The 14,789-nt window shown below is 46.1% G+C and overlaps 1 protein-coding gene across 5 annotated transcripts in view; it reads left to right on the top strand.

Annotated features, from left to right (window-relative positions):
- MRO (maestro) overlaps nt 1–14,470 on the top strand; it is a 39,864-nt gene extending 25,394 nt beyond the window's left edge. For 2 of the 5 annotated variants that reach the window (XM_043888924.1, XM_043888925.1), the window contains 5 exons: nt 4,356–4,458; nt 5,722–5,868; nt 6,953–7,135; nt 10,809–10,964; nt 12,604–14,470. In XM_043888924.1, the coding sequence (XP_043744859.1) occupies nt 4,360–4,458; nt 5,722–5,868; nt 6,953–7,135; nt 10,809–10,964; nt 12,604–12,810 (792 nt within the window). In that variant the 5' untranslated portion in view covers nt 4,356–4,359 and the 3' untranslated portion in view covers nt 12,811–14,470. The remainder of the gene's footprint in view (nt 1–4,355; nt 4,459–5,721; nt 5,869–6,952; nt 7,136–10,808; nt 10,965–12,603) is intronic. The other 3 variants (XM_043888926.1, XM_043888928.1, XM_043888927.1) reach the window with 3 other exon arrangements.
- The last annotated feature ends 319 nt before the right edge of the window (nt 14,471–14,789 follow it).

The raw sequence follows: 14,789 nt of genomic DNA, 5'->3' as shown, positions 1-14,789 counted from the left end.
GGCAAAGATGATGGAGAAACCAAATCCCCATGTACCTTCAGGTCATAGAGTCAAATGTTCTGAAGCACAGCTGTTTAACAGGACTGGGTTCTAAGCAGTCACCTGCATTAAATAAATTCAGAACTCTAGCAAAATTAGCAGGGCCAACTTGTCCTGGCTTGCCCAGGACTTTTCGGCTCTTAGCTCTGAAAGTCCCATGTCCCAGGAAACCCATCAGGGCCAAGCCCCAGTGTGATTTTTTTGCACACCACCAATCTATTCTCCAGTTCCTCAGTAGGTGCTGACTGGGTGCCCCACAATTCATTTCCGTTTAGATCAGTTCAGTTCAACTCAGACACTATCTACTTAGAGAGATAGCATCAGATCCCACAGGTTAAGGGCGCAGTCCCCATACTTTAGAGGCCAATCCCAAGTCCAGGTTGTCACCAGCGCTTGTGACCAGCCAGCTGTAGACCGAGGGTTCCCATAGCCCACCCCTTGGGTTTGATTAATTTGCTAGAGCAGCTCATAAAACTCAGAGGAACATTTTACTTCCTGAATCACGGGTTTATTATAAAAGGATATAACTAAGAAACGGCCAGACGGAAGAGGTGCACAGGGCAAGATGTGGAGAAAGGGCAAGGAGCTCCCTGCCTCTCCAAGTACACAGCCCTCCCTAAAGCTCCATGCGGTCCCCAGTTTGGAAGCTCTCCATCCTTTGGGTGTTTTGTGGAGGCCTCTTTACCCAGCCACGGTTGATCAAATCATTCACACTGGTTACTGAACTCAATCTCTAGCCCTCTCCTCCCAGGAGAAGAGGCTGAGACTGAAAGTTCCAGCCCTCTGATCACTGGATTGGTTCCCCTGACAACCAGCCCCCACCTTTAGATGACTTAGGGCCACCTCATTAGCATGAGAGAAGATGCTTTTATGGTTCTAATCATTTAGGGAATTCCCAGGGTTTTAGGACCTCTGTGCCAGGAATGGGGCCAAGACCAAATATATTTTTTTTCTTATAAATCATAATATCACCAGGGCAAAACAAGATGATTGGTCACTAGACTATTCAGTAACTGCATATTGGAATTACCTGGTGAGTTTTTTAAAAATACTCATTCCCAGGCCCACCTCCAGAGATGATGGTAAACTTGATCTGGGGTGTAGCTGCTGCTGCTAAGTCGCTTCAGTCGTGTCCGACTCTGTGCGACCCCACAGACGGCAGCCCACCAGGCTCCCCCGTCCCTGGGATTCTCCAGGCAAGAACACTGGAGTGGGTTGCCATTTCCTTCTCCAGTGCATTAAAGTGAAAAGTGAAAGTGAAGTCGCTCAGTCATGTCTGACTCTTAGCGACCCCATGGACTGCAGCCTACCAGGCTCCTCCGTCCATGGGATTTTCCAGGCAAGAGCACTGGAGTGGGGTGCCATTGCCTTCTCCACTGGGTGTAGACAGGGCGTTAAATGTTTCAAAGTTCCTTAGGTGATTCCAACATGAGCAGGGTTGAGAACCACTCTAGCTCCATGCCTGTCAATTCTACTAAAATTTTTTTTAAAAACCAAAACAAAGCTTAATGGTTTTGACGAAGCTGAACCCCAACTGCACACTATACACAAAAATTGACTCAAAGTGGATGAACAGTCTAAGAGTTAAAACCATAAAAATCTTAGAAAACATAGGGGTAAATATTTGTGGCTGGATTTGGTAGTGAATTCTTAGATATGTCACTTGAAAGCCTGAGTAACAATGACAACAAAAATGGATAGACTTTGTTAAAACTAAAAACTATTGTGCATAAAAACATTATCAAGAAAATAAAAAAGACAAAGTACTGAGTGGGAAAAGTATTTGTGAATCAAATATCCAATAAGGGTCTTCGCTGCACTAAGTCGCATCAGTCGAGTGTGACTCTGTGACCCCATGGACTGTACCCACCAGGCTCCTCTGTCCATGGGATTCTCCAAGCAAGAATACTGGAGGGGGTTGCCATGCCCTCCACTAGAGGATCTTCCCAACCCAGGGATCGAACCCAGGTTTCTTAGGTCTCCTAGTTTGGCAGGCGGGCTCTTTACCACTGCACCACCTGGGGAGCCCTTGGTAAGGGTCTAGTATCCAGAGTGTGGGGCTTCCCTGGTGGCTCAGATGGTAAAGAATCCGCCTGCAATGTGGGAGACCCAGGTTCAATCCCTGGGTTGCAAAGATCCAAGGAGGACATGGCAACTCACTCCAGTTTTCTTGTCTGGAGAATCCCCATGGACAGAGGGCCTGGCAGGTTACAGTCCCTGGGATCACAAAGAGTCGGACACCATTGAGACACTAGGCACACGCATGCACTCATCCAGAATATGTAAAGAGCTCTACAACTAAAGAACAAAAAGGTAGACCAACTCAATTAAAAAATAGGCAAAGGATTTTAATAGACATTTCTCTGATAAAGGTATGCAAACTACAGACAAACATACTAAAAGATACCAGTAGTCATTTAAAAAGTGCTAATCAAACCCAGAAGGGCAACCCACTTCACACCCACTAGGATGAATGTAATAATAATTTTTAAAAACTGGAAACTAAGCTTTTGGTGATGTGGGAAGATTGGAACTCTTGCACATTATAGCCACTGTGGAAAACAGTTTGGCAGTTCCTCCAAAAGTTAAACATAGACTCACCATGGTGATGGTTTAGTCGCTAAGTCATGTCTAACTCTTGTGACCCCCATGGACTGTAGCCTGCCAGGCTCTTCTGTACATGGGATTCTCCAGGTAAGAATACTGGAGTGGGTTGCCATTTCCTTCTCTGGGGGATCTCCGCGACCCAGGAGTCAAACTCAAGTCTCCTACATTGCTGGTAGATTCTTTACCGACTGAGCTACGAGGGAAGCCCATATAGAATCACTCAGCAATGATTCAGCAATTCCAATGACTCAGCAATTCCACTCCTGGGTACATATGCAAAGAATTGAAAGCAAACGCTCAAACACTTGTACACCATTGTTCATAGAAGTGCTATTCGAAGTACCCAGGAGGTGAAAACAACCCAGTGTCCATCAAAAGATGAAATGTGGTCTTTCCATACCATGAAATATTACCTAGACATGAACAGGAATAAAGTACCAGTATGTGCGATAACGTGGATAAACCTCAAAAACATCATGCCAAGAGAAAGAAGCCAGACCCAAAAGGCCATAGTATTGTTTGATTCCATTTACATTAAATATCCAAAATTAGGTAAATTCGTAGAGACAGAAATCCAATTAATGGTTGCCAGGACTGGGCGGGGAGGGTAGAATGGTGATTTCTTAATGGGTATGGGATTTTCTTTGATGAAAACGTTTTAGGACCTGATAAAGTTGGTGGTTGCACAACGTTATTAAAATAGTTAATTGTATGTTACATGGATTTCATCTAAAAAGAAATCAATGGTTCACTCATATACGAATTAAAACTAAATTAAATTTAATTACATAATTAAACTAATCAAATTTAACTTAATATTACAATTAAAACTATAAACTCTCTAGTCAGTCCTTCACAGCTGGCCTTAAACTACTTCCTGATGCCTTATCTTTTACCACTTTCCTGTTTTAATTGTTATTATTACCTTTCCTATGAAACATACTACACGGAATCCCGCTGGAATCTCGATGCGTACAGTATGCTTCAGCCTTTCCTTTAAAGCTCTCTTGCATGCAGTGGGACGTCTCTACCAGCACTTCTAGCACATAGCCTTTTCTTATCTCCTGTAGCTTTCAACTTTGCATCTTTGCTCTCAAAGCGTGGTACTCGGGATTGGCAGCCTTGATGTTACCTGGGAGCTTATAAGAAAGGCAGGAAACCCCACCCCAGACCCACTGAGTCTGAATCCGCATTTTAACAAGTTCCTCTGATAACTCACGTCTGATAACTCACGTCTGAGAAGCACTGGTTTACACCAGTGGGTCTCAAATCAGGCTGCAGATCAGAATCACTTTGCAAGCTGTCTTTATTTATAATGTATTGGCTTGGTCAAAAAGTTCGTTTGGGTTTTTGGCCAACCCGATATATTTTAAATAATATACACACGTGGTAAAATTGCAAGCTGTATAGAAACAAAGCAGAACAAAGAGCTTGGCTTAGCACCTGGTTCTTCAAGGAATAAGCCCTAACCCACTGCGGGCTTTGACCGAGGGTGCACTCCCAGAGGTGGGATGTCACTGTGGTTTTGATCTGTATTTCCCTGATGATTTGTGATGCTGGTGTTGCTCTTTATCTTCTGATGTGACTGGTCCATCTCCTTGGTGACAGCTTCCCCAGGACAAACCTCAAGGATGCTTCTTCTATAAAGAAGCACCTGGCACTGGGCTTTGAGTGTCTGTGGCTCATATGATGATTTGTTCTTTTTTTAGTTCCATGGACCAAACACCAGGAAGAATGCTGGGCCAGCCCCTTTCCAGCCCCACCACCCAGCCCAAGAAGAAAAGCACGTCAGTGATGTCTTTCTTTTCCAAGGTCTGAGACAAATTATTATGAACAAATGGCCTGTATCAGCAGCCACTTTGTGATATATGTGCTTGTGGGTTCTTTCCATTCCTCCTACTGAGGTGCCTCTTCTGAAAAAAGTTTGATGGCAGCTCTTAACACAAATGAATTGTTTATATGATAACAAGAAGATGAGTTGGGAAGAATTTAGCTTGCTGTGAACTTAATGATAATACTATAGAATGAACTGCAATGAATATTCAGAAATACTGATGAGCCTTGGTAATCACACAAACACCAAATAGGGCTGTCGGTCTCGTCTCCAGCCCCATCCCACACCCTCTACTAAGGATAATTAGGATCTTTTCTGGATCTTGCCTGAATCTTGCATTGTCTTGGTTCTGACTCCAACACATTGCCGTGTTCTGTGATGCCCAGGACAACACACCCTTCTTGGTATCAGGGCTCAAATCTCTAGTATCCCATCTCTTGCCCTACAGTTAGAGTTTAGACCTTGAAGTCCAGATTTCTGCATCAGCCACATAGTGCTTCCCAATATGCATTATTTATGCATTTCTTTCCCTAATCTTCATTGCTCAGATGCTCACATTCTGGGGTAGGACATGCTGAAATGCTTGTCGATGTGCTTTGCTAATTGTGTCAAAGGCTCTTGAGAGGTAGAGTAAAATGAGCTCTGAGAATTGACCCTGGGATTTAGACCTACTGGGGACAGAGAGTGGGGGAAGGGGTATGGGTGCCATCAGCCTGATGGGTGAAGGTTCAAGAAATAATGGAGAAGAGGAGCTGGAGAAAGTGAGTATAGACACGTTTTTCAAGGTTTAGCTATAAGGTGGAGCAGAAAAACAAGGAAGAGCTGTGGGAGAAAGAAGGTCAAGGAAACCCTTCTTTGGGATTTAGAGAACACAGCTTCCCCTGTCCTATTAAAGACATTGGGCTTCTCAGATCACATGAACACTCCTAAAGCCCCGTTGTCTCAGCTCTGTCACATCCACAGCTGCCCAGACACCCCTCTCTGTAATCCCCCCAAACCTACCTCAACATGAGCTCTGCATCATTTTTCTCCACCCCCTTTTCTCTTCCTCCATTCTTTCCTCCAATACATAGATTAAACAATATATTCCCAGCAAAAACCAGGTGTCTTTAGGCAGAGAAAGAAGGAGTAAAATCAAGCAGCAAAACAGGTTTTTCTTATAGGGAGGGATTAGGGTTGGTGATGGGTAGGATGTCACTCTGAACACTCCCAAATCAATGTATTTTTGACCCACCACCTAGGTCTCTTGGAACCTGAGGCTTCAGAAGCAGGAACCTCTGAAGAATGTGTTTTTCATCTTGGCAGAGACAGCCCGGGACCCCAGTGTTAAAAAGCGTCATATGGTGATGAGAGGCCTGGGAACCATGGCCTGTGAGACCCCGGACAAGGTAGGAAGGACAGGGGGTGCTCGGCCAGCCCTCGTGGCCTGGATTTCCACAGTGGCCCAGGACTGGGGGTCCACTGCTGTGTAATGGATCTCCATGGGCTGGCATTCATATCTTGCCATTTTCTTGGGTCAGGAGTCCAGGTACAGTTCAGCTGGGTCCTCTGCCCAGGGGCCTGCAAGGCGGCCATCAAGATGTGGGCCAGATTGCATTCCTTTCTGAAGTTCAGAGTCATCTTCCAAGCTTTGGGAGCTGTTGGAAGAATTCAGTTCTTTCCGGTTGTAGAACTAAGGTCCCTCTTTCTTTGCTGACTGGCCATCCTCGGCTCCCAGAAGCTGCCCTCACACAGCATGGCAGCTTAGTTCTTCATGGTCAGCAGGAGAGTGTCTCCCCATCCTGTCTGCCTTGGGATCTAAGGGAACCATGGAACGACATCCATCACCACCGTGACGTTTGAGAGGTCAGAAGCTCTCAGAGTCACTGGCTCCTCCCACCCTCAAGGGCAGGAGACTGTCCAGAGGCTCATGTGACTCCGTTGGTGTCAGCTCAGGGTCGTGATTCCTCAGTATCATCAGCCTTGGGATACAGAACCGCAGGCAAGGTTAACACACGGCTGGACATCACCCTCTGGTGAATTTAATTTTTCTAAGAATTTATGTTTAGTAAAAGAATTTAATTTTTCTAAGAATTTATGTTTGTTTAGGAAAAGATGTTTTCCCCACTTCTTCCTTCAGCATCTGTTAACTTCAGTGCCATTTCGTCTCATCCCCTGTCAAAGTCCCCGATAGGCCACCGGTCCCTAGGTCACCCAGCCCACCACCCTCCATTACGTGCCCTCCCCAGCCTCACCCACCCACAGGGCCAGGCTCCAGACTGCTCTTTCCATTCTTCCAAGGCCGAACTGGGCTCTTGGGTCAGATTATTGAAAGCATTTGTTATTTTGCTGAGAGTTATTGCATCCCGTGCTGAAGAAAGCTACGACCTCTTAGTCCAAGCCCAGGTTATTGGATGATTAGAGGTGGAGTTGCTTTCCAAGCCATGCGGAGCGATTGCTGTGCTGCTAACGCTTTCCAAACCTTGCTAACAGGTGAGAAAGTATAAGAAGATTATCCTAGATCTGCTGGTGCACGGTCTGTATGACCCAGTGAGCTCTGAAGTCATCCATGAAAGCATGAAGACCCTGACCATCATCCTGGGCAAGATGCAGGGGAAAGCCTTGGGTTCCTTCTTCATAGACATCACCCTCCAGACCCGGACTCTGCTCGATGATGTAAGTGAGACGACGCGGGAAGATTCCAGGTTCTTAAAGTCACATGTGAGCCCCCGGTGACGCGTTGCTCAGGAAACAAGGCCTCTGTTATTCACTAGTTATTAAGAAATTGTGGCTCAGCTGGTAAAGAATCTGCCTGCCATGTGGGAGACCTGGGTTCGATCCCTGGATTGGGAAGATGCCCTGGAGAAGGGAAAGGCTACTCACTCCAGTATTCTGGCCTGGAGAATTCCATGGACTGTATAGTCCATGGGATTGCAAAGAGTCAGACATGACTGAGTGGCTTTCACTTTCAACTTTCTTGTTGAGAGACTGGTACTGTGCTGGGGGTTATGGAAGACATATAAAGATATGTAGGATTCCATCACCACCCATCAAGGAGTGTTTGTCGTAATAGAACCGTGAGTGTATACACACTTAATGATGATGATGCCCACGTGCGTTCAATGGTTTCTTACAAATGTGATGATCAGAGTAGCTCCTGTTTAGTGAGCTCCTACTGTGTGCAGACATGTTGCCAGGCAGTGAGCATGGATCGTCTCATCTTCACGATAACCCAGTGAGGCAGGCGCTGTTACCTTCACTTTATAGAGGAAGAAACCAAGGCCCCGAAAGGTTAAATAACTTGCCCAGGGATCATGGAGCGAGTCAGTGGGTATGAAACTAGGCCCTCTACTCAGGGCCTGCACTCTTTTTTTCTGTTTTTTAAAAAAACTTTTTTTAATTGAATTCTGTTTTTATTGAGGTATAGTTGATTTACAATACTAGCTTCAGATACGCAGCATAGTTATTCAGTATTTTTACAGTTTACACTCCATTAAAAGTTGTTACAAGATAATGGTTTTAATTCTTAGTACAATATATCCTTGTTGCTTATCTATTTATTTTAATTTTTAAAATTGATTTTTAATTGGAGGACACTTGCTTTACAATCAGGGCCTGCCCTCTTAACTGCTGGGTGACAAGGCAGGCTGAACAAAAAGTGCCTAGACACAGAATGTGAGGGCTCGGGAGCTGATCAGTTAGCTTACCGTAGTTACACACAGAGAGAGAGAGAAAGGCAAGACCTGTAGACAGGGAACAGACCTTGCATTTACTCACAGAGCATCTTGCATGAGTTACGCACAGCTGATTCCCCAGGAGTAACTTGGTGAGAGCCGGGTGACTGCACCCCACGGGAGGAAGAGAAACCCGTAAAGTATGGGGCTTGAAGCTTATGAGTAGCTGCTGGGACATTTGCCTCCCCTCCTGCTCAGGGAGACAGAGAGGCCTGTGCTCTGGGATGTGAACCAGGGCTCTCTGGGGTGGGGAGGGAGGTCTCCGCTCCACCTCCCTGGAATATTAAGCAGATATCTCCAGGGAGGTGTCTCTAAGTCTCTCTGGAGGTGCCATCTTAGTCGCCAGGGCTTGTTTGCCATGCGATCTTGAGGGGTGGGGGGGTGGGGCACAGCATAAGCCTTTGTTTTAGAATTCCAGGCATGAGAGTCCCTGAAAGGAGTGTTCAGCCTTAGGGAAGAAGGGAGGGATATTTTAAATAGGACCGGGGATCGGGGATCGGGGCATCAATCCTAATTTATCAAGTCTCGGGAATGTCATTGAGCACACGTGAGCGTCAACGTCATCAGTGTGTATATATATATACACGCAGGGCTCCATTACAGTGAACCCTCCTGGGTGGGGCGGACGGGGGTGATGGAATCCTGTGTGTGTGTACGCGGTGGGCAAAGATGGGTCTTGAAAGAGGGAGGATTCTTTGTGCACATCAGCAACCAAGGTTCCGGCAAACTGGATTTCCTCCAGAGGAGAGGAGCAGTTAGGCATTAAGGTTGTGGGTTGGGTGGGAGGGCGGTTACGAGGACTTGGAGGAGGAGGAGCCGGGAAGGACAAGGACTTCGAGGGCCTCAGGGGAAACTCCTCAGTCCCCTTTCCAAGCGCATTTGCTTTCGGGGGTATTGCTGCAGACCCTCCCGTGGGAGTGTTGTGTAATACATGAAATAAACGCTTAAGGACACTGAATCTGAGAGCTGAAAAATGGAATTCCAAAAAGTTTCTGGCCCCACGTTTCTTGGTTAAGGGAGTATGAGCTCTTTTTATCAGCTCCATCTTGTGACTGAGGAAACTGAGGCTGCGGGGGTCAAGGAACTTACCCCAGGTCTGGCTTTAAGGAGTAAAGAGGTAACCCATTTTCCCATGCAATCATTTTTTAAAGCCTGGTAGACTGTGAGTTTTGATCAGAGAGCCCTGTCGTGGTGAAACCTGGGGATACTCGTGGGGAGCTCTGACAGTTCGTAACTCTGTCAGAGCATCCTTCCCTGCCTGCCTGTGGGGTGTCCCCGTCAGATGACTGTCAGACCTGGGGGAACAGACATCCCCTTACACACCTCTGTACATCTCATAGCACTAGGGTAGTGCTTCAGGTAGAGTCAGGACTCAATGAGCACTAGCTGAATTGAATTAAACACACACACACACTGGTAGAACAGTGGAGAAAGTGCAACATTAAAGCAATTTCTGTATGTGTCACACGTGCTAAACACTGTTTCACAAGAGATCATTGGTGTCCAGTCTTGCTGAATGTCTGTGGCCCCCCAGTTCTAGGTGAGGAGGCCTGTCCCAGTCCGGTTCCCTCTGGTTGACCTGGAGCTGGTGAGGATCAGGAAACATTGATTTATTCCTTCACCATGAGTCAGGAGACTGGGTTACCACTCTGGTTCTCTGTTCCCTCATCCTGTGACTCTGGGCAAATCCCGATGTCTCCTCACCTAGGCAGGGAAATGCTTGGACCAGACAGCTCCCTGGGGAGATGGAGAAAGGACTGAAGCTGCTGACCTGCAGTCAGGGACACACCAGGCAATCAGATCCAGAGCTGGAGAGCTGGCAGAATGTCAGGAAGGAAACAATGGCTTCTGCTGCATGTGGGAGAATTCAGACCAAAGTAAAGAGAGATGGCCTGGCAAAAGTGCTGGGAGTATTAACAGGGAGTGGGTCATATGACACAGCACCCCCCCCCCGCCAAAAAAAAACCCTCGTTTTGGATTGACATGGAAAAGAGCTCCCAGAGAGAGTGATGAAAAATCAAGGTGCCTAACAGTGGAATGGTCCATGTCCATTTGTGAAAAATGTGGGAAAGGGCTATATAATAATATATATTTTATTTTTTCCTTCTTAATTTTCCAGAGGGCTGCATACAAAATATATGACTTTGTGGGGAGGGAACTTTGGTGGCAGGTAGAGAAGTGTAGGAAGGAGACATACTTTTTTTCTTTTTTATAAACCTTTTTGGTTTATTTTGAATTGATAAAACCTGGGTCTCCTGCATTGCAGGCACATTCTTTACCATCTGAGCCACCAGGGAACCCCATAATACTTGGTTATTTTGAATTTCAAACCCTGTAAACATCGTCAATCTCCAAAATGTTAAATAATGAAGAAAAATTCTGGGGACCTGGGAGTAGCCACAGGGATGCCCGCGTCTAACCCCGAGTCTGCTGGAGGAGAGCCTCAGCGCAGACTCAAGGGGTCTCCTCTCCATCCCCCAGCCCAGCCGGCCGAGTGCTGAGACAGAGGTCAGGGCCCACCTGGAACGTGCAGGGAATAGGGCCTCACTGTCCCGTGATGCAGCTCTTTGTGGTACTGACCGGGGCTTGTTGTTCTGTTCACGGGGGACCCGCAGGAGAATGACGGCCTGAGATACTCGGCCTTTGTCTTGTTTGGGCAACTGGCTGCCCTTGCTGGACGGAAGTGGAAGAGGTTCTTTACCCGTCAGGTGAAGCAGACTCAAGACTCCCTCCTGACCCACTTACAGGACAGGAATCCCCAGGTGGCCACGGTAAGTCTGAGCCTCTCTGGGCAACCGCCTGGAACCATGTAGCGGGAAGGCAGCCCTGCTGAGTCGGGATGCCAGTTCCGTCGTGGACGCTCAGAGGAACATCCGTGTGAGTCCTGGAGAAAGCGCCTCTCTGATGGCTGATTGATTCCTCTCTGAGCAGGGGTGTTCTTTTCCATCTGTTCCTGCCCTGCCTGCCTGGTCCCGGCCCCTGTCAATGCCAGATACAGTCAGGTTGATGGAGAGGGGGCAGGGAGGTGCTGGCTGACTCTCTGGGGCAGCAGCTCCTCTCAGAGGAGATTTGTTCACTCCCAGTTAGCTTTTGTCATCGCACCTGGTTCAGATTTGGCTTCTTAGCTTCCTATGAAAAGTGAGAAGTGTGTTAATGGCTCAGTTGTGTGTGACTCTTTGTGACTCCATGGACTGTAGCCCACCAGGCTCCTCTGTCCATGAGATTCTCCAGGCAAGAATACTGGAGTGGGTTGCCATTCCCTTCTCCAGGGGATCTCCCCGACCCAGGGATTAAACCCGAGTCTCCTGCATTGCAGGCTGATTCTTTACTGTCTGAGCCACGAAACTTTTGTTTCATTCTTGGAGAAAATGTGTCCTAATGAGATTGGCTGGACCTCAGGGCTGCTTTAGAGCAGGTGAGAATTTCAAAACCATCAGGAGCAAGTGAAAGTGAAAGTTGCTCAGTCGTGTCTGACTCTTTGTCAGACCCCATGGACTACAGAGTCCATGGAATTCTCCAGGCCAGAATACTGGAGTGGGTAGCCATTCCCTTCTCCAGGGGGTCTTCCAACGCAGGGATCGAGCCCAGGTCTCCCGCATTGCAGGCGGATTCTTTACCACCTGAGCTATCAGGGAAGTCCAGCAAAGGGTTCCACTAAATCACTGATCTTCTTTAAGGCGGTGCATGAAGGAAGGAGAGGGAGAGAGAGAGATTGAGATTGAAATTGAATTTAGGAATCTAGCACAACTTTTTAAAATAGTTTTTTTTTTTTTTAACTTTTTATTTTGTGTTAGAGTATCACCGATTAACAATGTTGTGACAGTTTCAGGTGAATAGTGAAGGGACTCAGCCATACATACACATGTATCCATTCTCCCCCAAACTCCCCTCCCATCCAGGCTGCCCCGTAACATTGAGCAGAGTTCCATGAGCTGTACAGTAGGTTCTTGTTGGTTATCCATTTAAATAGAGCAGTCCACTACTTTTGATGAGACAGGAAGGGTTGTGGTAAACTCTAGCTTTGCCCTCCCCACCAGTCCGAAGTTATAGACATGGTCGTTGCATAAGCATAAATCCTCTCAAAGTTATGTGCCAACCTGGATGGGAAGAATTTGGGGGAGAATGCGTACATGTATATGAATGGCTGAGTCCCTTCTCCATTCATCTGAAGCTATCACAACATTGTTCATCAGTTATACCCCAATACAAAATAAAAAGCTTAAAGTTTGAAAAAATAAAATAAAAAACATAAGCATAAATCCTTTAAGATTCAAATCTTCAAACTTCCTGGAAGTGACTTTCACACACCCAGTGGTCCCCAGACCACAGGTTGGTGCATTCCTCCTCCTTGCTTGGGATTATAAAACTCTCATGTTTTTGACCATAACGTGGTAGTATTATTTCTCTCAGGCCTGCCAAACAACTTTTCGAGCCTGTTCTCCATATCTGAGACAAAGCAAGGACTACAGCTTCCAGAATGAGGAGGATCAAAGGAACCCGAAACTCTGCCGGCAGCTGGTGAGTGAGCGAGGGCAGGAGTCGTTCTTCCAATCCCTGCGCGGCCGGTGCCGCGTTAAGGCGGAAGGTGGTCGGCACGCCAGGGAGTCACCCCCGTAAACAACTCAGGCCGAGAATGTTTCAACTGTAATTGACCCACAACGCAATGTAAATGGCAAAACGCCCAGAGGACTGTGCACAAAATACAAGGGCAGTTCCTGTTTAGATCTCTGTGTGTGTATTAGGTCGCTTAAGTTGTGTCTGACCCCTTGTAACCCTATGGACTGTAGCCCGCCAGGCTCCTCTGTCCATGGGATCCTCCAGGCAAGAATACTGGAGTGGATTGCCATGCCCTCCTCCAGGGGATCTTCCTGACCCAGGAATGGAACCTGCGTTATGTTATGTCTCCTGCAGTAGCAGGCGGGTTCTTTACCACTAGCACCACCTGTCTTAGATCTCTGGGTGAATGCAAGTGATGATTCCTCCTCCTCTGAGAACCTGAAAGTTGTTTATCCTCAAGCTCAGCCTTTGATGACCATCAACTCATTCTAGAGTAGAGGAGGTTTGCCGGATCCTTCCCTCACGTGTCCCTTTGCCAATTTCTTTCAGAGCCACTACCATCCCGAGCTCCTGCAGTTCTTCTATGCAAATAAAATCCTGTAAACACAGAGCGGCAGGGAGGTGGGTCCAGTGAGCGCATGGCTGGGGGCTGATATTTCCCCTCTTTTAACCCTTTGGATGCTCTGTTGCCTCTGGTGATTGTGGTAGAAAATGGAATGTTGGGAGAGCAATTGATGGCAAACTTAAGGCTGTGGAATTGTATAGTTGCATCGAAACTAAATTCTAAATAGCTTATGTCTCATTTTCTTCCACACAAGTTTGATGACAAGGTGCATCCTTTCTTTAAAACATTTAAAGTGTATGTGGATTCAGTGCTTTTTTCTCAGCATTTTTCTTCTTAAGGATATCTCTGTTGCCAACCTTTCTTTTTAATTTTTAAGGCTTAGGAGAACATTACCTGAAGTTTTTTTTGTTTTTTTCTTTTTTTGTTTTTTTTTGCTATTGATCCTTTGCCATTTGTTATTAATACCTTTTTCTGGTGAGACCTATTTAAAGTTGGCCAAGGTACCAAGAAGTTAGCGTGGAGGGCAATTTCTAGTTCATCGTCATCAACAGTCAGTATCTCCAAGATCATTCCAAACAATAGTTAATAAAGAGGAAAAAAATCAATGAAGCATGTGTTGAAAAACCTTGAGCTAATGGTAATATGTGGAATACTAATAATGAATAATGTGTATTGAGCATATTTATAGTTCACTGGGCACTCTCTAAGCACTTTGCAAGTATTATTTAATACTCACAACAAGCCGTGAGAAAGGTACTGTTAGTACCCTCGTTTTATAGGTGAGAAAACTAAAGTGAAAGTCACTCAGTCATGTCTGACTCTTTGCAACCCTGTGGACTATAGCCTGCCAGGCTCCTCTGTCCATGGACTTCTCCAGACCAGAATACTGGAGTGGGTAGCCGTTTCCTTCCCTAGGAGATCTTCCCCACCTGGGGACCAAACCCAGGTCTCCCGCATTGCAGGTGGATTCTTTACCATCTGAGCCACCAAGGAAGCCCAAGAAAACTAAGGCACAGGGAAATTAACTTGCCCAAGATTTCCCAGTAATTAATCGAACTGGAATTCAAATCCTGACTACGGGAGCCTACATTCAGTCAGCACACTGCCTTGTTATGGAATAACTGATGGATGGTTAGAAATGTAGAAAAAATAAAATGTAGAAATGTAGAAAAATAAAACTAATTTAAAAAAACCACCGCTGCTGCTCTTCTGTTTGATTCAGTTAACTTTTGCTTTTATGTGTACTGATGATACATTTTTATTAATCATCTCTTGGCTACTGTGTCAGTTTTCTGGTGATCAATCCTATTTATAAGTGGGGTCACATTAGTCTTATAATGAGTTAAGTTTCACAGTCCCTTTTGTAAAAAATCTTATAAATTTATAAAAAGGAAAAAGTCGTATAAATCTTATAAAAAGGAAAATCTCACAGTCCCTCCCACCTTCCTTCCAGCCAATGTCTTCTCAGTCTTCT

Source organism: Cervus elaphus, chromosome 27, assembly GCF_910594005.1.
Source record: "Cervus elaphus chromosome 27, mCerEla1.1, whole genome shotgun sequence".
NCBI classification, from domain to species: Eukaryota; Metazoa; Chordata; class Mammalia; order Artiodactyla; family Cervidae; genus Cervus; species Cervus elaphus.
Note: the sequence above shows the minus strand (reverse complement) of the source record. Positions and strands in the feature narration are given on the sequence as shown.